The following is a 27,497-nucleotide window of genomic DNA, read 5'->3' as shown; positions in this document are numbered from 1 at the left end:
AACTACAATAATCAAATCTTTATTTATCATAATTTTTATTTTGATATTAAATCATATAATTGTATAAGTAAATAAATAGGATTAGTGCATAAATAAAAATAAATATAATAAATAAAGAGGACCAATACGTGTCTGGTGATAAATATAAATAAATAAATTAGAGTAAATATAAATTAAATAAATAGGACTAGTGCATAACTTGAAATGAATATAAATAAATAAATAACAATGTGAACTAAAATATAAATTAAAATGAGGTTGTGGACACCTCACTTAAGGTAAATATAGAAATAAAAATAATTATGAATAGATGAAAAGATAATAAAAGTAACAGAATAAGGTGATAAATGTCTCCTTCTCTTACCTTAGTTATTGTGGAAGATATATCCCAAAAATTTGTAGCTACTCTGTGAGTAACTTCTTGAACATTTTTTCCTTCTTCTTTTTTTCTTCATTGTCAATCCCCTTTTTCCTTTCCCATTCATTCTACCCCTATTTATAACCCTTCTTGCAATCATTACTTATGATTCAATTTGAACCTAAATTCCTTTAGTTTGGCATTCTGGTTTGATTGAAATTTCTCGTTAGAAGAATTTTATTTTTCTTTTTTTGCATCCACAGTAAAAATGCACATGCTTTATACTTGAGTTAACAAATGTTGTATTATCCTATAATTTCAACCCCCCTCATTTTTTATAATGGATTAACTTCTCACCACGTATTCATTATTATCCTTTCTTATATTTATTCAACGAAACTCATTCTTATCCATTTGTTTCAGAGATTTATTTATATAACTAAAAGTTTGTCTAATCATATCAGAAAGTTTACCATTCTTCTTTTCTTTATTATTCATATATATATATATATATATATATATATATATATTATAGATAATATTAAAATGTTTATAAATAAAGTAAAACATTGTTTATTGATAGTATAATTTATGGATGTTACAATTCTCTCCTACTAATAGAAATTTTGTCCTTGATATTTTATTTTTTATTGACTAAAATAAATGAGGGTAAATGTCTCTTATTTTCTTTTCTAATTCCTATGTAATATCTCCATTAGCTTCATTCCAAATGAATTTTACTAAAGGGTTTTGCCTGCCTCTCAGTTCCATGACCTTCTTGTCCAAAATCTGTACAGGCATTTCATTAAATATAAGGTTATTAAATGTAAGGTTATTCTTTAATTGTACTATATCTGGTATTATCACATGAGATGGATCACAAATATATTTTATTAATTGAGACGCATGAAAGACGTTATGAAGATTAGAAAGGAAAGGGGTAAACTATTGTTATAGGTGAACTCAATCAAAGGCAAGCATCGATCCCACCCATGAGAATCTTCTAACACACAAGCTCTTAGCAAATCTTCCAAAGATTGGATGGTTCTCTCTGATTGGCCATTTACTTTCATCCACAAATCCCATAAAAAGAAGAACACAAATCATCCTTTGATTCACTAAAATCCATTATTCCACTCTCCCTCAAATCAATCGCCACACGTGAACACATCCTATGTTAGTGGGGACAATTAAAAAATATTTAGGTCTTAATCAATCAACACTTAAAAGTAAAAGTAAAAAATGAAGGGGAGCAAAATTAGGGGGAAAATATATAAGATTAAAGAGAAAAAAAATAATTTTTTTCATATATTTAAAAATTATATGAAAAAACAACTAGGTTAAAAGAGGAAAAGAACTCAAAAATTTAAAAAACAAATAACAATAATCACAATTTAATTCATTAATAACCATAAAATTTATGCACCTACCTGGAGTAGTTCTAATAGATTTTTCCACTGGACGAGCAATTGCAGAATTTGTGATGATGGTTGTGACATTGGACATGGGTGATCTTGCATTGAAACTAACCATACCATTCTGAATGTCTTGCAACAACTTTTGGATTCTATTTTTCTCTTGCATCACCATGACCTTTTCTTCCTCCAACCGTGTATGTTGTTTGGGTAACTAAATAGATGCAAAGTTAAAAGCGGGTACCATTTAGACACATTGGGACGAAACTGGGTACGTTGCGACTAATTATACCTTTTTTTGCGCAAAAATCCATAAGTGCCAAATAGGTTTCACACCCTTAGGTGTGCGAACTATAGGTCCAAAAGCCTTTTGTTTATCAAGAAAATCTAATTATGCTTCTTTGCATATTTTAATTTTGACCAATCATTTGTTTATCGACAATCTTCAATGATCATTGGTTATTGATCCTCATTGTCATTCATGGCATTCATCGCTATATTATATGTAAAGGTTTTGTCAATGTTGACTTCATTTTGGTTCCATATTATATGATTCATGAAATAATTTATTAAGATCTCATCATTTTCAACAATTTCAGGTACCTAAGGTTCTTTTGGAACTGAATAATGAATTATGTCAAATGAATCTTTTGGGATTTCCACCTTTTCGATTAGGTCATCTTGTATTTTAGCTCCCTTTCTCATTCAAGAGTTTTTCTCTCTGGAACAGTAGGCCTACCACGCTTCAAGCGTATCTTTGGAACTAACAAGCCTACCACCCTTCAGGCGTGTTATGAATTAATATCAATTATCTTTTAAGCATTAGCAACTGATATTAGTTACCCCTTTTCTGTCAGTAAAACATAAGGTAATTGATTAATTTTTTAAATGAATTATCCTTTGAACTTCTAGTTCACATTCTTTTGTACGAGGATCAAGACGAAATAATGATAATTCATTCCAACCAATATCTTTTTCCAATTGTTTTCTTTCTCCCCCTAATGTTGGAAAAAATTATTCATCAAAGCGGTAGTCAAAAAGTTGAACTATAAATAAGTCTCCTGTTGGTAGTTCAATGTATTTTATTATTGAGGGAGAATCATATCCAACATATATTCTCAAATGTCTTTGAGGACCAATCATAGTCCCTTTTGGTGGGGAAATTAGAATATATACACCACACCTAAAAATTCTTACATGAGAATATTAGGTCACTGATCAAAAACCAACTGCATAATGAAGTATTTATGATAACTTGTTCGCTTGATGTAAATCAATAATGCACCATGTAAAATTGCATATCCCCAAATAGCCATTAAAAGATTAGCTCTTATAAGTAATGGTCTTGCAACCAATTTTAGACGTTTTAGCAATGATTTCATAAGTCTATTTTGATTGTGAACATGTGTTACTGATGCTCAACTTCAATTCCAATTGATATACAATACTTATGAAAAACATGAGATGTAATTTAACTAGTATTATCAAAAAAGATTTTCTTAATCAAATAATTTGGGAAGTGAGCTCTTATATGTGACCATCTAGTTGATGCATCAATTAAAACCATGGAATATCTAAATGATCAACATGGTGGTTATATTGGACCACCACTACAAAAAAAATTGAAATTACCGACGAAATTTTACCAATGGATATGTTTCAGTCGGTAAATTTGAATTACCAACGGATTTTCAAATTTTAATTACCGATGAAAAAATCCGTCTGTAACAAATATTTCATTTATCGACAGAAAAATTCGTCAATAAAATCTGTCTGTAATTCAAATTTTTTTAACTGACAAATTTAGCGACGAATTTATCCGTCGGTAAAAGGAGTGGGAAATTTCCCACTCAAATTTGTATTATCGACGGATTATTCCGTCGATAAAATTCGTTGCTAATTTAAAAAAAAATTATTGAAAAATTTACCGATAGATAAATACGTTGATAAAAGAAGCGGGAAATTTCCCACCCAAATTTGTATTGTCGATGAATTTTTCCATTAGTAAAATTTTTGATACTTACATAACTTAAAATCTATCAAGAAAATTCGTTGATAATTTAAATTTTTTTTATCGACGAATTTACCGACGGATTTATCCATTGGTAAAAGGAACGAAAATTTTCCCGCCCAAGTTCTCCTTATAAGATAACGAGAACAAGAAGAAAAGAAGAAGAAAAGATGAAGAAGGAGAAGGAGAAGGAGAAGGAGAAGAGGAAGAAGGAGAAGATCAAGGAGAAGAAGGAAAAGAAAGAGAAGGAGGAAGAGATGAAGAAGAAGAAAGAGGAAGAAGAAGAAAACGATGGCGGCGATGGCGGCGGTGGTGGCATCGACGACAACGAAGAAGAAAACGAAAAGAAAAATGAAAGAGGGAGGAGAAAGAAGATGAACAATGCATGTTACTTACCGACGGATTTTTTGGTAATTACCGACGGATTTTTCGGTTGATAATTACCGACGAATTTTTCCGTCGATAATTATCAATAGATTTACCGACGAATTTTCTCGTCGGTAATTATCGACAGATTTAACAACAGATTTTTCTGTCGGTAATTACTGACGGGACATGATTTTTGTCGGTAAAATTTTACTGACAAGAGTTTTACTGACAGATTTTTGACTTTCGATAATCCGTCGGTAATGTTGATTTAGCGACGGATTTTCAACTCAATTCAAGTGATATAAAGATATTCAATATCTCTTTCATTGTTTGTCTCAATATGATATCCATTTAGACGAATATCCTTGAAAATTAATAAGATTCTATTAGACTTAGGAGAATAAAATGCATTTTTAATATGCGATCTTGTACCTCTTGGTATAAGTATAGTAGATCTTCCAAAGCTTTTAATTATATTTATAGTACTAAAAATAGTACTAACATTTACTTCTCGCATTACCAAACAAGAAAAAAATTTGTTACTCTTAAGAATTGTATGAGTTGTTGCATTATCAGCAAGACACATATCTTCATCATTGGTGCTAGTGCCAACAATCATTCTTTATATAAACATAAATATAATAATGACTTTTGGTATCACATCAAACGAGGAATGAGAGAAAGAGTAAAAGGATATTTCAATAAAGAGAAAAAAAGCTGAAAGTTTCACTTGTTATTCAAAAACATAAACATATGGGTTTATATGTACAAAGAGAAAGGTAACAAAAAGATAATAGAAAATAATCTGACTAACTAAAGAAAAACTATATAGCGTAAAATCCCCCCTCAAGCTGGAGTGTGTATGCAAATCACTCCAAGCTTGGACACAAGCTTACAAAACAAATCATGGTTGAGCGCTTTAGTAAGCACATTCGCGGGCTATTCAGAAGACCGAATAGGAAGCAAATTGAAGAGACGTTGTTGAAACTTTTCTTTGACCACATGACAATCTATGTCTACATGCTTAGTTTATTCATGAAAACTACTGTTGTGAGCTATATGTCTGGCAGATTCAATATCACAATATAAGTTGGCCATGCTGCAAGTAATCACACGTAAATCTTCAAGGAGAAAAACTAACCATTGTAATTCATAACAAGTTGACATCAAGGCATGGTATTCGGCTACAAATGAGGATCTGGAAATTGTACTATGGTTTTTAGTTCTCCAAGATATTAACAAATCTCCAAGGAAGAAGCAATATTTGGTTGTTGATCGTCGAGTGATAGAACATGATGCCCACTTAGAGTCACTAAAAGCTTTTAATTGTAAAACAAAATTTTGGGATAAAAATGCCTTGTGCGGGTGAAGCCTTGATATATCTAAGGATTCGTTGAATGGCTTGATGATGATGCTTTGATTGTGTTTGAACGAATTGGCTGAGGAACTACACAACGAAGCTTATGTTTGGTCTTGTGTTGACAAGGTATTATAATCTTCCTATAATTCTTCCATATGCAGAGGCATTGTGAACAGTGAAATTTTGGTCAAACAAAACTTCATTCTTCTTTACCATAGAACTGCAAATAGGCTTGGCATTGAGCATTCTAGCGTTAACTAAGATGTCACGAGTGTATTTTCTTTAACATATATGTATGCCTTCATAAGGTCTCACTATCTCTAATCCAAGGAAGTATCGTAGTTGACCAAGATCTTTAATTTTAAAAGCTGCATTTAAAGCTGCTTTAACATTTGAAATGCTAGTCATCTCATCTCCAACTAGGATGATGTCGTCAACATATATTAACCGAAAAATTATGGACTTATTTAAGTTTTTAATAAAGAGAGGACTATAGGTTTTTGATTGACTGAAATTAATGTTATGTAAAAAGGAAGTAAGTTTCTCATACCATTGTTTACTTACTTGTTTCAATCCATATAGAGACTTTGTTAAGCGACAAAGTTGGTTTTGTTTTCCAGAAAGGACAGTAGCATTAGCTCCTTGAGGTAAAGTCATCTACACTTCTTCACTTAAATCACCATGTAAGAAAGCGATGGCGACATCAAGCTGTTCCAAAAACTAATCCTTTATAGCAACAACAACAAGAAATGTTTGAACCATGGTTAGTCTTGCCATAGGAGAATTTGTGTCTAGATAATCTATTCCTTCGCATTGTGTGTATCCCTTGGCGACAAGCTGTGCTTTATAGTGTTCTATGTGTCCATCGACATTTTCTTTAATCTTGCCATCTGTATCTGATGGGCGTTTTTCCTAGAGGAAGATCCATTATCTTCCAAGTGTTGTTAGCCTCAAGAGCCTTTATCTCTGCCTTCATGGCTTTGACCCATTCTGGTTTTTGTGCTGCCTCTTCATATCATTGTGGCTTAGTTTTAGTTGAAAGAGAAAAAGCATAATTAAGGTGCTTTTCAGATAAATTCTTGTATGACAAAACAAAATTAAGTGTGTAACGAACCTTGTCATATTTTTGTGAAGTTTCTTCATATGGAGATATTTGATGATGGTAATCTTCATGAAATGTTGGAGCTTTACGAATTATTATAGAACGTTTCAAGTTATCTTCAGGAGGATTGTCTTATCATTATCTCTTGAAGAATCGTTCTCATTATCATTCGTGTTATCATGATTATCCTCAATAGTTTGTGTAACATCTTGATGTACATCATAAGAATAACCATACACTTGATCATTAGAGACATCAATATCAATTGCTTTTTCAGTATCAGAAACTTGACAAAATGTTTTCATGAAAGATCACATTTCTAGACACAAATATTTCTCTATTATTTGTATCAATAATGATATATCCTTTTGTTCTAGGTTTAAAACTAAGAAAGATACATTTTCTAGCTCTTGGATCAAGCTTATTTCTATTTTGTTCAAGAGTGGAGGCAAAATACAAGCACCCAAAAATCTTTAAATTTGACAAGTCAGGCATGCGGTTATATAACATTTCAAAAGGACTTTTATCACAAATAATGGGAGAAGGAAGACGATTAATAAGGAAAACAAAATGTGAAATAGCATATGACCAAAACACTTTAGGAAGTTTGGATTGAAACATGAGACAACGAGTAATGTTCAAGATGTAGTTGTGTTTTCTCTCAACAATGGAGTTTTGTTGTGGTGTTTCAACGCATGTTTTTTGGTGAATAATACCATGTTTTTCATAAAACTCTAGCCAACAGAATTCCTGATCATTATCAGTCCTCATAATCTTAATACTTTGATTAAACTGATTTTTAGTAAGCATAACAAAACTATTTAACAAACCGCTAGTTTCACTTTTGCTTTTCATTAAGAAAACCCATGTATGCCTTGTGAAGTCATCAACAACAAAAAGAAAAAACTTGTGGCCATGTATAGAAGGGGTTCCAAAGGGCCTCCAAATATCTAAATGTAGAGGATCAAAAGCATTATCAATTCTAGTCTTGCTAAGGGGAAAAGGAAGCTTGTGTTGCTTAGCTAAGTGACAAGGTGCACAAACATTCAAACTATCATAATGAATATCATCATAGCTTTTAGACAATTGATCTAAAATCTTTTTGTACAGATGTCCAAGTCTATAGTGCCATACATCAAGATTATTAACATGCTTGAAAAAATCATTATTGTGTTTAAGAGAAATAGCATTCAATGAGTGACTAGTGAAATGATAGAGACCATTGTGTATCTTAGCTTGCCCAATCGTCTTGAATGAATTCTTCTCCTATATTAAACAAGGATCACGAGAGAAAACAATTTGGCAGTCTAAAGTATTTGTCAGCTTTTGAATAGACACAATATTCAAAGTAAATTCAAGCACAAACAACACATGATATATCATAATGTGATCAGAGAAACAAATTGTACCTACGCATTTGGCAATAACATGATCTATTAGGTAGTTTAATGTGTATAGGCTTAAATCAATGCTTCCATTTGGTTTAGCAAAGAAAATAATAATATCAAGATGAGTAGCATCCACATGGCCATAATCAGAATCACCATCTTCATAAGCAAAGTGTGTTTCTATGTTCTTCTCATTAGTTTTAAGATGATTTGGTGTACGACAAGTACAACTCAAATTGCCTTTACCACCGTAATGATAACATATACTTTCATCTTATATTTGCCATTATTTCCACCTTTTTCTTTTTTTTTTCCTTTTTCACACTATTGTTCCACTTCTGATGATAAATTTTTTTTTTTTGAAATTTTCTTTATGACCATGTCCACAATCATGATCCCTATCATGACTACAACCACAACCAAGGCCACGATTATGACCATGAAAATATAAATAAGAAATATTGTTGCATTCACTTCTAGAAATGAAGCATAACCAATTGGGCAAATCTCATGATTTTTCATCAAATGCTTCATTGCTTTGTTCAGTCATACAAATGCATGGAATAAATTCATAATATTTATTGCTACATTAACTTATGAGAATGGAGCAGAACTAGTTAGGCAAATCTCATGATTTTTTATCAAAAGTTTCATTGCTTTGTTCAACCATACAAAGGCATGAAATAAATTCATAATATGTGTGAAATCTCTTTTTACAATATTGTTGTCACAGGAGCAAATTAGTTGCTCAGATGTTTTATTTCTTTCTTTAATGATATCACCAATACCCATTGCATCTAATGTATTCCAACATTTAAAATCCAATATAACTAATTCTTCCCTATAATATCAAGGGTAAAAAATTCAAAATTTATAAGGTTTGACATGTTTAGAATTAGTACATAAAATAATAGTAATAATAATAATAATAATAATAATAATAATAATAATAATTTGAGATGAAGATCAATAAAGTCAAACTATTCTTATGACAAAAAAATAATATAAGATAAAATTGTAAATGAAGAAAGGATTAAAAGAGCTTTGATTAAGACACATAAAACATTGTCCTAATGCTTCCACTAGCGTTTAGTTGGTTGGAGAATAGTGTTGATAACGTGTTATAAAATAAAACTAATAATAGAGGAAAGAAGTCAAGGAAGAATAAAGAATGAGAGAATGAAGAGCAATTTTTTGTGTCTTATTACTGATTATTACTTATCGAAAAAGTCTTATATATAGATACACATAAAGGGTACAAATCAAATAGTTAATACAAATATTTATATACAGAGTAATAAATCATATCAGTATTAAGTATAATTATATCAACCATATGAAAGTAACTATAGCAAATTAATAGACGATCATAAATTCAAAACATAATTTTGAAATAAGAATTTAATATATTTAGATTAGCTATTTTTAATATTTTTCTTCTGTTTTTTAAAAATCTTTTCTTCTTCCGATCAGTAAAGAATCGAATATATATATATATATATATATATATATATATATATATATATATATATATATATATATATATATATATATATTAAATGACATATGTATTGACGGAAATTCATATAAAAAACCAATGTAGTTAATAACATTCATAAAATATTGCAAGAAAAGAAGATTAATGTATTTGATTTTTTATTCTCAGTGTGCAAACTCATTAATAACAACAATAATATGAACAGAAGAATAGTTAGAGTGCTCGTTTACATTGCTTATTTAATACACTTACCAATAATTAATTTCGATAACATGTTCAAGAATTTCAAACTCAAACCTTACTACATAATAAATAATACTTATTGTCTAATATTTTCATATTTTATCATATAAAAGTTTTGTATTTTGTATACAATAAAAATTATTGTTACCTTATTAGTATTAGTATTGTTATTAAAAATATTTATTTATTTTAACAAATATAGTTTTTAAAGGGCCCAGATTAATTAATTAAATTAAATAAAAAAATAGATTAAACTTTCAGCCAATAATAAATTAGCGATCTTAAAAAAAAATACAATATGAGATAAAACATTAGAAATCTTAAAAAAATAGAATATCTTACAACTAGACAAAACCGTTATTTTTTTCATTGCTTACCTGTTTTTTTCATATTATATTTGGACGCCCTTCCATCTAGAGTCTTCCATTCCATATTCCAACACCTTCTCACGCTATTTTACTCCTTCTCATCCTCTTTCTCTTCATCCTCCTTTCTCATCATTTTCAGGTTTCTGAGTTTCCCCTCTCATTTCATTCATCGTTTTCTTCTTTCACAATTCGCTAATCTTTTGCTTTTCTCGTTGTTCAGGGCGTTTCGTCTTCTCCTTATTTCCCCCCTTTCACCTTGGTTTTTCAGGATTCCGTAAAACAATGTCTCATATCCTTTCATATGGAGCATCGTTTTGTTTTTCCGTGTTTTCGTTTCCTTTTAGTGGATTGTGACGAAAGTTTGTAGGTTTTTTTTTTTTTTTTTTTTTTTTCATTTAATAACGTTGTTTTGACTTAACTGAAGCGAACGCGGTAACCAGAGGGACCGAGATCGTGAAAGGGCTCAGGCAAGAGCTGGTGGAAAAACTAAGCAATCTAAGGATGATGGCTTGACTCCTGAACAGCGCAGGGAAAGGTTGTTTTCTTTCTCGCTTTCTGTGTTTAAGCTATTGAGCATATTGAAATTTAAATGAAAAGCAATTTTTGTTGTAGGAATCATGTGCGAGAGAATGACCAAATTATAAAGTATAAATTGGGATTTATTGTGAAAATGAATTAGACTTAAAATCAAATATTAGTTATTTTTGAAGGACTGGAACATATTGAAGTTTATCTTACGTAACCAGAGGCTCCAAGTCTCTTATTTATTGTCTTGATTATGGAGTTTGCAATGAATTTGAACTAATAGTTATGTGTATCTTTAAAAGGATGTGATAAATACCGTGTTGTGTTGTCTGCACTCGTCGTGTTTTAAATTTACAATTACCAACCAAATTCAATGAACATATTTGTAAATGTTCATTCAGACTCAATAATTACCAAAGTTGGTATAATTATGACCAAATGCTGCGACCAATTGTGGCTGCAATGTGGTTGGAGAGCACATTTTATTGTAATATTTTGGGATGATGGAATTTGAAGCCTTGATCTGACATTGTGTTTACTTGGTGTGCAGGGATGCGAAAGCATTGCAGGAGAAAGCGGCTAAGAAAGCTGCTCAGGCTGCAGGAGGAAATAATGCAGGTGGTGGCAGAGGCAAAAAATAGGCAAGCTTGTTGAGTTGGGGAATGGGAGAAATTGTATTTGCTTATTATATATAGTACGGGCTTTTGGTTGAGTCATCTGCGCATGCCATTTCAGATAAACAATTGAATAACTTGTTTATTAGCTTGGAGGGCATTGATGTTGGCTTTTAATCCTTTGACTTCTATATAATTTGGAATGCAATTTGTCGTAGCTTGTTATGATGTTTTGTTTCCTTTCTTTCTTTCTGATTCTTTTGCCTCTAAATGGATCAGATCTAAATGTGTCTATGTTGTTGATTTATGTAATTTGTCAAAGACATTGAAATGTGTGATAATCTTAACATAGTTATTGAATCGGTAATCGTTTTATGATTTTTTAAATTGTGAATAGATTCTTGTTATAATAAGAAGATTTGTAATAAATAAAATATAACATTTTTAAGTAAAACCAAGTGAAATGAAATAAATATTAAATATATCACACATAAAAATGAAGTTAAAATATTTAATCTATACAAATACAAAATATTTTTTTACTTAAATTCTATATCATATTTTATTCATCATTTTCTGAAACAAATGCCATTTAGATGATTTTCTTCAAATATAATATTTTCTTGGATCTCATCCTCTGTACAGAATTAGGATTGCTTGTGTTTTTTCTGCTCTTAATATGTTAAAATAGAATATTTTGTGACATGAATGAAAAGCATAACAAAGAACTAGACAGCCGCATGGATTCCTTGGAGAAAAAGATGGCAGAAGCATAAGAATTCACCCAGCTTTACTAGCTTTACAAAAGCACAATGTTGCAGTCAGAATCTCAAATTACACCCACTATTCGCCAGCAACTACTGATGGAGTTCTTGACAGAACTCAATTACAATTTTCATCTTTTGATGAACAATTCTTTGAATTAGAAGGAATCCCTCTGAATCAACGTGCCAGATTGTTGTTATTGTCTATGAATGGAAAGGCGTTTTCGTGGTAGCGCCATTACATACAAAATCTTTACTTTTAGATTAAAAATTGTTGTGGTAATCGTTTTGACGATGGTGTTTTTGATGATCTGGTGGCAGAGCTTACTAAACTGAAACAGGAAGTTCTTTACTTGAATATTTGGAAAATTTTGATCATATTTTAGTTAGAGTTTCAGTTTCGGAGGACATTGCCTTAAGTTTCTTTATTTCAGGTCTTAATATCGAATTTGAAACTTTTGTTGGGTTGCATAAGCCATCCACAATTCAGGAAACCGTGAGCTTAGTGCGCCTTCGAGATGAAGGTTTGCAGGGAATAACAAAGCGTCTCAATGGTTCAGGAAATACCAACTTGGAATATCAATGGTTAAATATTTTTCTGTAATGATTGCCTCTGACAAACATTTGTGAATTACAAAAGTTTGTCGACAAGTTACGTGAAAATTTGATAATCATATCACTTGTTTCTAGTTGATTTTCTTGTTTTGCCTAGCAATAATTTTGGGGTAATTTTAGGCATGCAATGGTTTAAAACTTAAGAGTAATATCTTGGAATTATGCTTAACTAACCATGACTTTTCAGCATCAAAGAGAGACATTAACGTCACAGGTTGGACAAAATATTGATACTAATAGGCTCTTATTTGGAAATTTGAAAACGACAAAAGGTCAATAACTGTTGTTGGTTATCCAGGTTGCAGTTTATGTTCATGCCACGGAAGTTGATGGCAACATGGCTTTGACTTTCTCAACAAAGCCAACTGGATAAACTCCTACACCAGTTTCAGGAAGTATTTCAAGATCCTACAAATATACCTCCCCAAGGACAATTTGACCATAAAATCGTTTTACCTAGTGATATACATTTTTGTTTAAAACTTTATAGGTATCCACACTTCCAAATTAAGTCTCTACTATCTACCGAATTCATTAGAGTTTTCTAGCTTTTATGCTTCCCCTGTGGTTTTGGTCAAGAAAAAAGATGAGTCTTAGAGATGTTGCACAAATTTTAGAAAGCTAAATGCCCTTACGATAAAAATCAAATTCCCAAACCATTAATTGAAGATCTTTTTTACGAAATAAAAGGAGCTAAATAATTTTCCAAATTAGATTTAAAAAGTGATTATAACCAAGTGGGGATGAATGAGAAAGATACATACGAAACGGCCTTTAGAGCTCATAATGAGCTATATGATTGGTTAGTTTTACCCTTTGGTCTTAATAATGTTCAAGTAACTTTCAGAATAATGATATTTTTAGATCTTATCTGTGTAATTTTATTTTAGTTTTCTTTGACGATATATTGATTGTTGAAACAGCCTCCAACAACAATAATGCAGAATTTGGAATTAAAAGAACTCATGAGATTAGGCTTCAAAATTGAATATAAGAAAGGGAAAGACAATGTAGCAGCATATGCCTTGTCACGAAAAGATTCACACGGTAAAATAGCTACAATGTTAACTCTGAGATCTCAATTCATTACTCGTGCAATTGATTTTTGGAACACTTGATAAGGAGCTAAGAAAGATAGTTGATATCATCCTATGTGACATCAACCTCAGAAACATTTTACATGAGAGGGTGATGTGTTAAAATGAAAGAGTAAGCTTGTCGTGGGGAACGATCCAGAATTGAAGACTCAAATTCTGCAAAAGTTTCATGATTCCGCTCTTAAGGGCAATTTCGGGTATGATTTAACTTATAAAAGAATGAAAGACCAATTTTATTGGAAAACTATGCAAAATGAGGTTAAGAAATGGGTACAAAATTGTCATTTCTGACAAAAAAATAAGCCATCACTTCAATTACTTATTGATATTTTACGACCTTTACCTATTCCTACTTAGGCATGGATATCTATATCTATGGATTTTATAACTAGACTTCCTTGAATCTAATTTTATGTTTGTTATTTTTTATATCATTGACTAAAAGTGCTCATTTTTTTGACTCTATCTCATTCTTTGGGGTGGCCAAGGTAGCAAAACTATTTATGGATAATGTTATTAGATTACATAGTTGGCCAACGAAAATAGTTTCAGACAGAGATTGAAAACAATATGCGGTTGATGATTGGGTTTACCTAAAGATCCAACCTTATAAACAATAGACTTTAGTTAATACACCATTTCATAAATTAAGAGCACTGTATTGTGGTCCATATCAGATTATACGAAGAGTGTGAGTTGTTGCTTACAAATTGGAGTTACCCCTGGGTTTGAAAATTCACGTCGTCTTTCATACTATGGTGCCGATTCGGCATGAGCACACCTACCCTTGTTAAGTGATTTCAATTGAATCATTCAATCTAGGCCTTAGGGTCAAATCCTAGGTTGATGGGGGAGAAAATTTGTTACAACTCTTTACATAGTTGCTTTTTTTTTATGTTTTTCTGTTCTTAATCTGTTAAAACATGATGTTTTGTTAGAATGGGTTATAAATAACTGAATTCGAGTGATTTAGTGACATAAATGAAAAGCATATTCATTTTACAATGAGATAGTGACATGAATGAAAAGCATACTCATTTTACAATGAGATGTGCAGAATTTTACCTCTGTCTGTGAATTCCATCGTAGTGAGCCTTTGAATGATTGCAAGAACTGTATGGTGAAGACAGGAAGCGAAAGAGAGTGAGTGATCGAGTGAGAAAGAAGATTTGAACAATAGGAGAGAGTTAGAACCTTAACATCCTCATTTTCTTTCTTCACCTCTTCAACCGTATCTTTTATTTTCATTTTCATTTGTGATTATGATAGATTTTCTTCTTTTTTTTTATCAACCTTAGAAGTTAAAATATTTTGGAACTAGTTAAGTAACAAAAAGCTTAATAAGTATGATAATATTTATGAGGGTTAAATATGTTTTTGGTCCCTTAACTTTCAGTAAATTTTGGAATTAGTCTATTTTGAAACTTTGAACCAATTTAGTCCTTTATCTTTTGAAATACGTGGATTTAGTCCTTTTAATCAAATTTTGTTAAATTTATTTGACCTTTCAAGCACGTTTCACAATATTATTTGATTTAACATTAAAGCAAAAATGTGTCAAACAGTATAAACAACTCAAATACAATCCACGTATTCCGAAAGATGAAGGACTAAATTGGTCCAAAGTTTCAAAATAGACTAATTCCAAAATTTACTGAAAGTTAAGGGACCAAAAACATATTTAACCCTATTTATGATCAATTTAAATGTACAAGTTTAATATTTTAAATAGATGTCTCTCTTCCTTTTGTTATTTGGAACTCTCTCTTCTAGAATAAAAGAGTCATATACACCGTTTGGTAGGCAATGGTCATTCTTTCTTGGTAACTCACCCATCATCTAACTCAATGGCAGATGGAAAAACTTTCTCCACATAGTGGAAGAAAAATGAAAATTCTTAAACTTTTTTAATTTCTAAAAGAAACTCACATTGCTCCTCTCCCGAAAGGTTACGTGGAGAAGAATCATGAGAAAAGTATTTTCATGTATGATCTTAAAACCAAGGAGATAAAAAATTTAGTTAAATCATTTCTTATCCATCAAAGGTGAGTTATACATGGATCAAGGAGTCTTATTTATAGATGCACAGTCCTTTGACACTTCATGACACAAGATGTGGTACTAATGAGGTTCAAAGTGGACGTCCAAGGGTTGCACACAAGACCTACATTTTCATGCTTCAAGCCTTCTCTTCATGTTTTGGCCGAATTTTCCATACTTCTCTAGGATTCTTAGCTAACTTTTCATGCTCAATTCAATCAAGGCCGAAAAAAAGCTCACTTATGTTGCTACAAAATCCTAAAACAAAATACAAGAAGAAAGTATACCTATATAATTTGTACAATAAAGAAGAAAATCATAATGTTCTACTCATCAAATTAGGAGAATCTTCTTCTTTGAGGCTTTATTTTCTTTTATCGTATTAGTCATAGTTTTGATGACCGGGTGATTTTCATCATTTCCTCTTTTTTTTGTAGAAGTATTTGTCCTTAAATCCAAATTATGTTTAAAATACGACCACATTTATTCAATACAACAATCTACTGAAAATCATAAATAAAAATGTAATAAATTTTCTTGGTAAAAGGAAACCAAGAAAAATATTTTCAAAAGGAAAGGTAAAATAACAATACCCTTTGATAGTCATACCAACAAAAAAAAACTAAAAAACATTGTTTTGAAAATATATATTTTTTTTGCATTCAATTTTATGTGTAGCTTTCGGTCCAACTCTTAATTGAAGTCTTTTCACCAATTTTCAATCTTTTTGCATTCCTTCCTTTTAAGGTCACCAAACAAGTAGTTTCAACAATTCTTCGTCCAACACTAAAATGTTACCTTGAGAAGAGGTGAGTTCTTGAGAAATAAAGGAAGACTTAAGTAATTTCATTCAATCTTTGAAAAAATAAGAACAAAGTCAAGATAAGCTAATTTGAAACCAAAATACTTTCACATGAAAGAATAAATATGACAAACACAAAAAAAATCAATAAGAAAGACAAGCAAAAGTTAAGAAAAATTTAAAAATAAGGACACAAAAGGTCCTAGTGATTAGGCCTAGAACTTGAGTACAAAACTAAAATAAAATGTAAGTAGAATCAAGAACAAACAAATTACACTTATATTTTGTTAATATGAAATTAAACAACAGATTACACACTCTATGATGCTCACTAAACAATTCAAGTCATAAACCAAAAGAGTAAGCAAATGCATCAGTGTAGTTTAGAAGTTGAGTTACCCTATTCATTTTTTCCTATTTTTCTTTATATGTCTTGGGTTTTTTATTTTGTTTTAGTTTTTAGATTTGTTCATTTTTAGTTTATGAGACAATGTCTTATGTTTTCCTCAATTGAAATTTAAGAGCTACTAGAAATTTTTTATCAACTCCAAAATCAATTAGCAATAGGTGTGACATGTCCTAAACAAATATTCAATTAAAACTCAAAGGAAAAGTTTTTAGAAGCTCTTGGCCAACTTCTATTTCAATGAGACAGTATTTCTTTAAACATGTTATTGATCTACTAGAAAATCAAAAACTCAAATGACAAAAACAAGCTAAGTAAGAATCAATTTTCATGATTTTGACATTGAAAATTTACAAAAATTTTAAGGACTACTTTTATGGAATTAGGAACAAGTAAATGAACTAAACAAGACTCTATGGAGAATCAAGGGTAGTGCAATTGAGTGAAAGAAATCAAGTTCAATTCCAACGTCATAATCCACATCACTTATCTTTATCTTTTATTCAAACCTCTATTTAAAATTGTCAAACCCTTATCAGTGTTTTATCACAAACTTGAATATATTCTAAATTACTATTTTTTCATACCAAGTACTTGTGCATACGACCTTGTTATGTTACAATCAAACTAGTACACTTGATAGATAATTTACATCCTTAACTGGTAAACAAGTTGTTGGCATCGTTGTCGAGGATTTGAGCAAAGATAAAAGTAATAATTGGTAGTAAGTTTAAGTTTTTTGTATATGTGTATAAAAAAATGTGCAATTTTTAGTCTATCTTGCTTCTATTTTCTTTCATTATTCGCTTGCTCACTTGGCCTTGGGTTGATCTTATATTCCAAGAAAAGAACATGAAAAAACTTTGTTGTTTAATCATGAAATTGAGAAGACTGCAAGGAGAAATAACTACAAAAGCAGGAAGAGAAAGCAACATGAGCAGGTCGAGCAACAGATCGAAGAAGATTAACTTATCCAAGTCCAATTCAGCAAAACCAAGAAAAACAAATGGGAGAACCTACTGAACAAAGGATATTGCTAAGAGATTATGTGTAACAGCAGGGGCCAAGGAAATTTTCAAACATAGTGAGACCTACTGTCACTGATTACTTCAAATCAGTTTGCATGACTTAACAATTAGGATCCCTACAATTGCCTAACCACCTTCTACGAATTATGTGGCACTATAGGAATATCAAGAGAGGATGAGGAGGTAGCCTACCTCAAATTATTTTCCTTTTCCTTCATAAGAAAGGCAAAAATAAGGTTGCAATCTTGGCCTAATCAAAGTTTGGTGAATTAGGAAATAAAAATCAGGTTGGAGCTATAGTACCTAGTACATCTCAATAAATTTTAAGGTGCAATTTTTGCATTGGTGATCATCCAAATGGCCAAATTGAAACAACAAAATTTGTAAGACCCGTGAAAATTAAATAATTAAATAATTAATTAATAAATAAATGCGGGTAGTGGGAGCTTTTAATACATTAATTATTGATTTTTATGTTGTGAAAAAGTACTAGCTTAAATGGTTGATTGTACTTGGTTGTGTGAAAGGACTTTGGTTCAAGTCTTAAGTATGCCATTTATGCGTTATTTAATTTATTATTATTTTTATTAATATGCTTGATCATGTTGGGCGATAATATAATCATAGATTATATTAAATATCATGAAACATGAATTGGTTGAATGGTTGTGCATGGAATTAACATTGGTGTGAGTATGGGTTCGAACCTTGATAAAAAAATACAAATTTATTTTCTTTTTGCTAAAATTAGTTTAGCATGAAGGTGAAAGGGTAGAGAAACCCTAGTTGACAATGGGCAGGGGTTTCTGTGCTTGTCTTCGTATCATACTCCAAGGAATACGAAATTGGAGAGTGATCAAAGAGGAACTCCCAAGAATCTACTTTTTTTAGCAAAGGAATCCAAGTTATGGAAGTTTTTACACGCTAACTTTATTTTAAATTGATTCACATGCTAAATAGAGTAACCTTACACGTTATCTTTATTTTAAATTGGAATGGCATGCTAAATAGGCGTTGATTAATTTAAGTCTGATTGGTATGCTGAATTTGGTATGATCATGATTGATATTTTGTTTCCTTTTAATTTGTATGTTTCTTGGAATTTCCAGAAATAGTCGGTGGGCGATGAACTGTCGCCAAACGATACTGTCCTTCCTAGGTCATTTAGGGTTCCTGTAGAGGAACCACTTACCAAAAATAGCGTAAAATAAACAATTTGAGTACTGTTGACCGCCCTTGCCAGAGTTGACTGGTTGACCAATCTTAACTTTCTGACACTCCATTGAGAGACTGCCACGTGTCAGGGAAGTCTCTCCATGAGGGTTTGACTGCCATGAGTGGTTGCGCGAAGGTTACGGGGTTGCCGCGATGGCGGAAGAAACGCCGAAAGTGCTGAACCCACGACTATTGCAGAAAAATGGAGGTGGGTTCGCATTCTAGAATTGTCGCGGTGTCGCACGAATGGTCGAGGTTGCTTCGCTGAGATGCAGTCTCGCAAACGTGGGGCTGTCACGGTGGTGGCCGCGGGATGCTCGGAGAAGACGACGCGGCAGAGCTCCGTGGTGATTGTTACATGCGCGAACTCCGACGGCAGTAGTGGAGTCTACGTTTTTTATGATGACGCGAGGAAGAAGAGGGTGTGGTGGCTTCGTGCTCGTGGATGCAGTTCGCTGCCCCGGCGAGTGCAATCCCGTCGTGGTGGTGGCTGTGAAACGCGCGAAGAAGATGATGCAGTCGTGGACCGCTGGTGCAGCAGCGGTGACGGGGTTTCTGACGAGGGCGCGACGGTGCCAGCGCGAGTACAGTGGTGGTCGGAGGTTGGCGAGCCGGCGAGATTGTGCGAGAAGATGGTGGTTCGCGTGGAAGAGGCGGTTGTCGGAGGTTGGCGATCCGACGAGATTGTGCGAGAAGGTGGTGGTTTGCGCGGAGGAGGCCGGTCGACGGAGAGGCGATGACGGCCGGCGTCGGAGGTGGCGGCTGCAGAGTGTGGCGGCTGCGGAGTGTGACGACTGCGAGTGGGTTGGTGTGGAAGAGAGAGAAGGAGAGATTAGGGTTAGGATTTGTGTTGGGAAAGAGATGATGACATGGCAAACATTGATCGGTGATTTGAGTTAGTGGAGGATTGATGATGTACCAATCTGTCATTGGTTAACTTAGTAAGTGGAAGATTGCCACGTGGCGAAATCTGATAGACTAGAGTTTAAGTGACATTAGGAGTCCAGCTTAGTAAAAAGGAGGGGTGCAGAACAGAAATTGAAAGTTAAATTACAGAGGGGGGTGTAAACCTGAAAACAGGGAGTGTAGTTAGTTCCAGAAATGCTTTTTTTTCATTAATAGATAATCCAATTGGAAAAAAAGGGGTGTAAACATGAGAATTGGGTGTGCATTTAGTACCAGAACTATTTCTCTCCAAAATTCCTATTTTGGGACTTAATCTATGAATTAAAATATTCATTATTTACACTCTTAAGGACCTAAATTAAATTACAGTTGCATTATTAAACTCAAGAATATCCAATAATATAGTATGCGACTAAATACAATTTTTAAGCGCAAAAATAATATTAAATTCCCAAAATTTAATTATAGAATGTGAGCCAAGGTTCGACTCGTCATACCTTCCAGGCGGTTTGGAAGCGGGCAGCGTCTAGCGGTACGTGTCCCACGCCAGGTGATCTTACTGCAGTAGTATTGGTGTTGTTGATTGTGTAGGCGTGATCTACGAGGCTTTTGGTGATGTTTCAAGGTGGGATTGTTGGTGTTCCTTGAGTTGTGGCTCGGAACGTATCCCTTGAGTTGTGGCTCGGGATAGGGGTTAAAGCACGTGGTATTCCTTAAGTTGTGGCTCGGAATAACATCTCTCGAGTTGAGCTCGGGATGGCGGATGAACAAGAGGAACCCTTGAGTTGAGCTCGGATTAGCGAGTGTTGCCGGTGTGAGTGTGCTGGTTGTGGCCAGTACGGATGGGTCCAGATAGATTGGCCTCCTCAGTAGTTGACTGAAGAGTTTGGTAGTCTTGGGACGTTGCGAACTATGTTCGTATTTGGGAACTGCACCTGGCGTTACGGTGTATGATCCGTAACATGGTTTCCCGCACTTGCTCTATCGGTTGTGGCTGATAGGTATGGCAGAAATTCATCTTGAAGTAATCACTAGAAGATGTATAACACGATTCACATGGTGGTGGCCATGTGGTATGGCATTAATGAAAGAAAATTTCCCTGATGTGAATGATGTGTTATATATGTATATGAGTATCTTATATATATATATATATATATATATATATATATATATATATATATATATATATATATATATATATATATGTGTGTGTGTGTGTGTGTGTGTGTGTGTGTGTGAATATATAAATATGTGGTTTATTCTGTTAGCTCACTCTATCTACTTGTGTGTTGGCGATGATCGTGTACGCGGTACACGGGAGCAGATGATGTTGCAGGTAGATTCGGTGAGGCTTGGCGACGGAGCGGGGATAACTTGGGAGTTTTTATGATTTATGGCTTTGAAATAAATTGTAAACACTATGGAGGTTTTATATTATTTTGAGTTTTATAAATTACAGAATTTTAGACTATTCATAGATTTAATAAAGTTTTAAATTTCCCGCGTTTTTGGGAAATGATGCTTTAATAAATGAAGCTAACGTAATATTTATTTACTTTTTATTTAAAATCCGTAATCCACCAGAACACACATTGGAGGAGTAATCAACACCAAAATTTTTGTCAAAGGAAAGAGGTAGGAAATTCATATAGACAAGGCCAACAAGCACCTTATCATGGCCATCAGCACGTCCAATAGAACAAATTAACTAAAGTAGAGGATGCTCTAGCTTAATTTATTCAACTTTCCACAATAAATCAAAAAATACAAAGGCCTTTGGTAAGTGACAAGAATAAGTAAATTTTCCATTTGAAATTGACACTTATCATGTATAAAATGGTGCTATTTGTGTACAAAACAAACCTCCTAAGCTTAAGATACAAAATGAGATATTGAGAAATAGAGTTTTATGAATTATAAATGATTTTTTTTTATTTTGTAGTAAAAATAAAAGACAATATCAAGTATTCAGTTGAGCCACAATACTGAAACTGAGCCATGGAAGTAGAAAAGACAGGACAACATATTTGGACTTTCTAGCTAAGCACAAGAAATGAAGTTGAGCCTCATGAGGAAATCCTCTTTGCAAGGAAACCTAGAGCCCAAATGTATGAGGGTGAGCAACCAAGAAAACCATTCTAAGCAGGAAAGGTCACGTGCTAAGCACTAGGGCAAGGGGCTGAGCCGAGAAGGAAACTCACTTGTGAAGTAATCCTTGCGGCTGAGCACCAAAAGTTGGGCTGAGCACCGCTAAAATATTCCTATAAATAAAGACCTTGGGTCTTCATTTCAAGCATTGAGTTAAGGCTCCACAATGTATCAGTATGAAAGAATAAGGTCTACGAGGCACGATGGAGATGGTCTTAGTGTAGATCTTATGTGTAGATGCTATTGAAATTGCATTGTAATATTCTATGAGTAGTTGAACTCCCTCGTGTCCAAGTTTGATGTAATCAGTTATGATTATTTTCACTTTTACTTCTTGGGCATTTATCTTTGCTTTCATTCAATTATTTGTGGTCTGATTTATGATTAATGATGACTTGATCACTCATCTTATTTCAAAGGTTTGATTTGAGTTGGAAGATTAGTCTCAACTTGTGTGGATGAATTAACGACTCATCCTATTTCACTGGCTAGGATTGAGTTGAAAGACTAATCTCAAACTAAGGTCCAATCAATAATCATACTTGTACTGGTGCTGATTTACTAGCCAGGGGGGATGTTGGAGGAGAAAGTCTTGCACATTAAAGTAAAGATTCATTCTACCAGGAATTGAGGAATCACACTAAGTTTGAAGTCCTTAGGTTCTAGTGTATCAAGGATGAACATAGATCTACATAGAAAGAGTACTTCCAGGACATTGAATGATTTGCAAAGTAAGTAAACAAGATGGTAGTGGTGTAGTAGAAGAAGATGAGATGAAATCAATTCATAGCCCATACTCCACTTAATCTATCTAATAACTACTATTTATTTTTACTTGCACTCTCTATCACAAACATAAAACCCAAAAATCAAACTACCAATATACTTGGTAAATCCCTGTGGATATGACACTTGTTGATACTACTACGTACCAGTACACTTGCTAGAAAATGGTTGTTGAGAACAATCATCAAGCCTCTATTAGAAATTTAGAAGTGCAGGTTGAACAAATGGCTAAGCAGTTGGCTGATCAACAAGAAAATCAATTCAATCAACACTCAAGTGAATCCCAAGGAACACTACAAATTTATCACTACCAAACAAGGTATTGTGATAGGCAAGGGGATTGGAGACAATCTAGACAAAGAAAATAAGAAAAACTGTGAGGATAGAATAAATCAAAATGAAAAGAAAAATCACAACATTGAGCGATGAAACTGTGTTAGGCAGTGAAGGTGAGAAAAACAATGTGAATAAAAAAACAATAAATGTAGATACTATAGTAGATGTAAATATAGAAAAAGAAAAAGAACAAATAGAAGAAAAAGAAAGAAAGAATGAGGAGAAAAAAGAGAGAGAGGAGATGTTGATATGAGAAGTCCTCCTATAACAAGTTTGTCCTATCCTTATACACCATTTAGATAGGATAAAGAGAGTTAGTTCACTACATTCCTTGATATGATCAAAAGATTGCAAATCAATATAACTTTCACAAAGGTAATGGAGCAAATAACTACCTATGCCAAATTCATGAAAGATCTTCTCACAAAAAAAAAAAGAGTTAAAGAAGAAGAGACTATGAAACTAGAAGCTAGCTACAACGCCATCATTCAAAAGTTCCATCCTCAAAAATCTAGGGATCCAAATAGTTTTACACTACCTATGGCTATTGTTAGCTTAACAATGGGCAAGGCATTACTAGATCTTGGATCTAGTATCAACTTGATGCTTTTGTCCATGTTAAAAAGAATAGGAGATGTTGAAGTTCAGCCAATAAGAATGACACTTCAATTGGCTAATAGATTTATCAAATATCCATATACAATTGTAGAAGACTTGTGGGTAAAGTAGACAAATTCTACTTCCCAATAAACTTTTGTAATTATGGATATGGAGGAAGACTCAGAAGTATCCCTCATCCTAAGGAAACCTTTTATGAAGACAACCAAGGTCATCATTGATGTTGAAAGTGACAAATTAAAAGTTTGAGTGCAGGATGATAAGGTCAATTTCAATGTATTTGAAGCAATGAATCATCCTAATGACAAAAAAGATAACTTCAGAATGGATACACTTAATGAAGTATGTTGGGAATTCAAAGGGAAAACTGTCATAACAAACCCCTTATAGAAGGTTTTAACGAACCAACTTCAAGGGTGGACTAACAAAGAGGTGGAGGCCATCAAAATGTGTTTAGAAGATATAGAACAGGCCAAATAGATTTTCTCCACTACAACTCCAAAATTGGTGCTCAACTCCAAAAACAAAGCATAAGAGCAACAACAACAATTAGAATTGAAACAACTTCAATCACATTTAAAATATGTTTTTTCTTGTGACTCTTAGCAACTCTCTCACAAGTGATAAAAAAGAAAAGCTAGTGTGCACCACTTTATCTATAGAGACATAGTATAAGTCAACTGTAATATACCAGTTTGAAAATATTGCTCAGAATTTCTATGGGTAAAATATCAGTTAGAATATGACTCTAGTTTTAAGAACAATACTAGTCTTTCTACCTGTGCAACGCACATGTTTTTTTAAATGTAATATTTTTGGTAAAAGCAAGTGGTTTTGGGATATTTAATAACCTATATGATGATAATATAATGTCTTTAAAAAAATAACAATAAAAGAAGACTAAATTACATACCTATAATGTCTTTTTTGTTAATCAGCTTCATAAATTCCTTTTGTACACAACTTTTATTTTTTCTTAATTTAACCTTTGTTTTAGCATGATGTTCCTTGTAAGCCTTGGATTTTAGGCAATAGATCATGCATTGCAAAATAGAACATAAATAAGTTCATCTATATTTATACAAACTTTCAAATTAAAACAAAATTATAAATTACATACCTATAATGTCTTCTTTGTCAAAAAGTTTCAAAAATTTCTTTGTACACAACGTTTTTAGTTGTGTTGGTGACATTTCCATCTTCATCCAGTATAAGTATTTTCAATCCTCTTTTGGTTTTCACTCTAGAAATAGCAACATATAGTTGGCCATGTGTGAATACAGGTTGTGGAAGATAAAGGCCCACTCTAGAAAGTGTTTGTCCTTGACTTTTGTTAATCGTCATTGCAAAGCATAAGGAAATCGGGAACTGTCTTCTTTAAAATTTGAAAGGCAATCCTGAATCAGATGGCACTAAATCCATTCTTGGTATAAAAATCCTGTCACCAATGTTTTTTCCAGTAATTACAGTTGCAAAGATTACATTTTTTCCCAAATGGTTGACTTGTAATCTTGTGCCATTGCAAAGACCTTTCGCTTGATCAATATTTCTCAAGAGCATAATTGGCACACCTGTTTTCAGCTTGAGTTTATGATTTGGTATCCCTGAACATTTGATATCATTTAAAAATTCAGATGTAAACCATTCAGATTGAACTTCATCTTGTTCATCAGATTGGCAAGGTGTATCTGAACTTAAATAAGTCACCTCTTCACCACCTAATAAAGACAACATGAAATCATTTACTTGCTCTACATAATCATTAGTTGGGCACAAGATTGTTCTATCATCAAAATAATTAGGCTTCATCATGTTAACCACAAATTGAGGATAGACAAATTCAACCAATGACAATAAAGGTAAATCTTTATTTCTAATCAGCAGCTCTTCTGGAATTTCAACCATGCACTCACCATTTTCATTTACATCCATTTGTCCATCTCCAATCTTCAATATCCAATCAGCAAATTCTTTGATATCATTGGCTGTTTGATTGTTTGTTGTAGTACTTAATCTCATGTTCTTGGACAGTTTTAGCACTTTACAACAATTCCATAACTCTGAATAGTTGATTGCTGATTTGATGATATCAAACCTAGATCCTTTCTTGATAACGAGTAGAATTTGTCTGAAGTCACCTCCCAAGACAACTGCTTTTCCACCAAATGGTTTGTCATTATTGGCATCATCAACATTTCGCATAATATCTTTTAGTGTTCTATCAAATGCCTCAAAGCACATTCTATTCATCATTGGTGCTTCATCCCAGATAATCAAATTGTTTGCCATCAGAAGTTTAGCACGGAGACTACCTTGCGCTATGTTACAAGTTGATTCATCATTAATTAACAGTGGGATGCAGAAGGTAGTGTGTGTTGTTTTTCCACCAGGAAGTAGTAAAGAAGCAATTCTACTTGATGCTACGTTCAAAACAATCATGCCCTTGCTTCTTAGAGCAGCTGACAATGTCTTCCACATAAAAGTTTTCCCTGTACCACCATAGCCATATAAAAAGAAGAATCCTCCCTTCATTGAAATAATTGCTGTCATGATATCCTGATATACATGAATTTATTCATCATTCAGTGCTTTAAACAAAATGTCATGTTCTTTCGCCATCTCTTCTTTATTGTATTGCAGATCATCAACAATAAATCTATTATTGAATGTATGTAGATCTGAAATATCAAGTTGAGCTAATGAAGGATAATCTTTCAAACATCTACCATTTGACATTAGCATTTCCTGTATTTGAACGAGACAAATTTTTTGTAATTCAGCAGTCTCAATTTCAAGACCTGCATGAACAAAATAATGCAATTAAAAGTTATATTTATATTCAATTAAATAAATCACAATATAAATTACCTGGTAAGTTCATCTCCTTTCTTTTTTGGTACAAAATTCCATCACATAAGATACTCCATGTAGAATTCTAAACTATATCTGGTTTAGAAATTGTATTCAAGGACAACAAAGTAACAAATAATCTTCTAAGTTGATACCCATAAGCAAATTCACTTGCTTCTTTTATTGCATCAATATATTCTTTATTGTCAGCCAACAATCCCAAAGCATAGCAAGCTTCTTGGTATGTTTCATAAAATTTCCCATCAATGGTCTTAATGCTTTCATAATCAATACAACCTTTTTGAATGGTGAGTAATATCCTCACATAATAAAGTTCTCCAGAGCCCGGAGGAATATAAGTCTACCAATGTTGTAGCCTTTCTTCCTTGGTTTTCATTCCTTTTCTTTAGCAAACCATACAAATTTGCTTGGAAATTCATAATAAGTCAATTCTTTTCCTTGTGTATACACTTTGTTAGCCTCAAACCAAGCTAGAAATGTTGTGTTAGCATTTTCGTATCTGTTGAAGACCACATTAATATCATCATGATCTTTAAACAAAGTTGATTGTTGGCCAGGAAGATGGAATGTCAATCTCTGAACAGGAAGCCATCTGTGATAGATGTCAAAAG

At 32.7% G+C, this 27,497-nt stretch overlaps 1 protein-coding gene and 1 pseudogene across 1 annotated transcript; one reads left to right on the top strand and one right to left on the bottom strand.

Moving 5' to 3' along the window:
* Positions 1-10,140: 10,140 nt before the first annotated feature.
* LOC114166305 (putative SERF-like protein) lies at positions 10,141-11,499 on the top strand. The gene is made up of 4 exons (XM_028051019.1): positions 10,141-10,251; positions 10,333-10,401; positions 10,542-10,647; positions 11,188-11,499. Exons 2-4 carry the CDS (start codon positions 10,395-10,397, stop codon positions 11,276-11,278), a joined length of 204 nt encoding a protein of 67 aa, XP_027906820.1. The 5' UTR covers positions 10,141-10,251; positions 10,333-10,394; the 3' UTR covers positions 11,279-11,499.
* A 13,653-nt stretch (positions 11,500-25,152) lies between these two features.
* On the bottom strand, positions 25,153-26,565 carry LOC114165163 (annotated as a pseudogene).
* Between the last annotated feature and the right edge of the window lie 932 nt (positions 26,566-27,497).

The sequence above is a fragment of the Vigna unguiculata genome, chromosome 10 (assembly GCF_004118075.2).
Source record: "Vigna unguiculata cultivar IT97K-499-35 chromosome 10, ASM411807v1, whole genome shotgun sequence".
Taxonomy (NCBI): Eukaryota; Viridiplantae; Streptophyta; class Magnoliopsida; order Fabales; family Fabaceae; genus Vigna; species Vigna unguiculata.
Note: the sequence above shows the minus strand (reverse complement) of the source record. Positions and strands in the feature narration are given on the sequence as shown.

What these genes read in the sequence shown, in the direction of transcription:
- LOC114166305 (XM_028051019.1), top strand. An exon ending in CCTGAACAGCGCAGGGAAAG is followed by an intron (nt 10,648 to 11,187) that starts GTTGTTTTCTTT and finishes CTTGGTGTGCAG; the next exon opens with GGATGCGAAAGCATTGCAGG.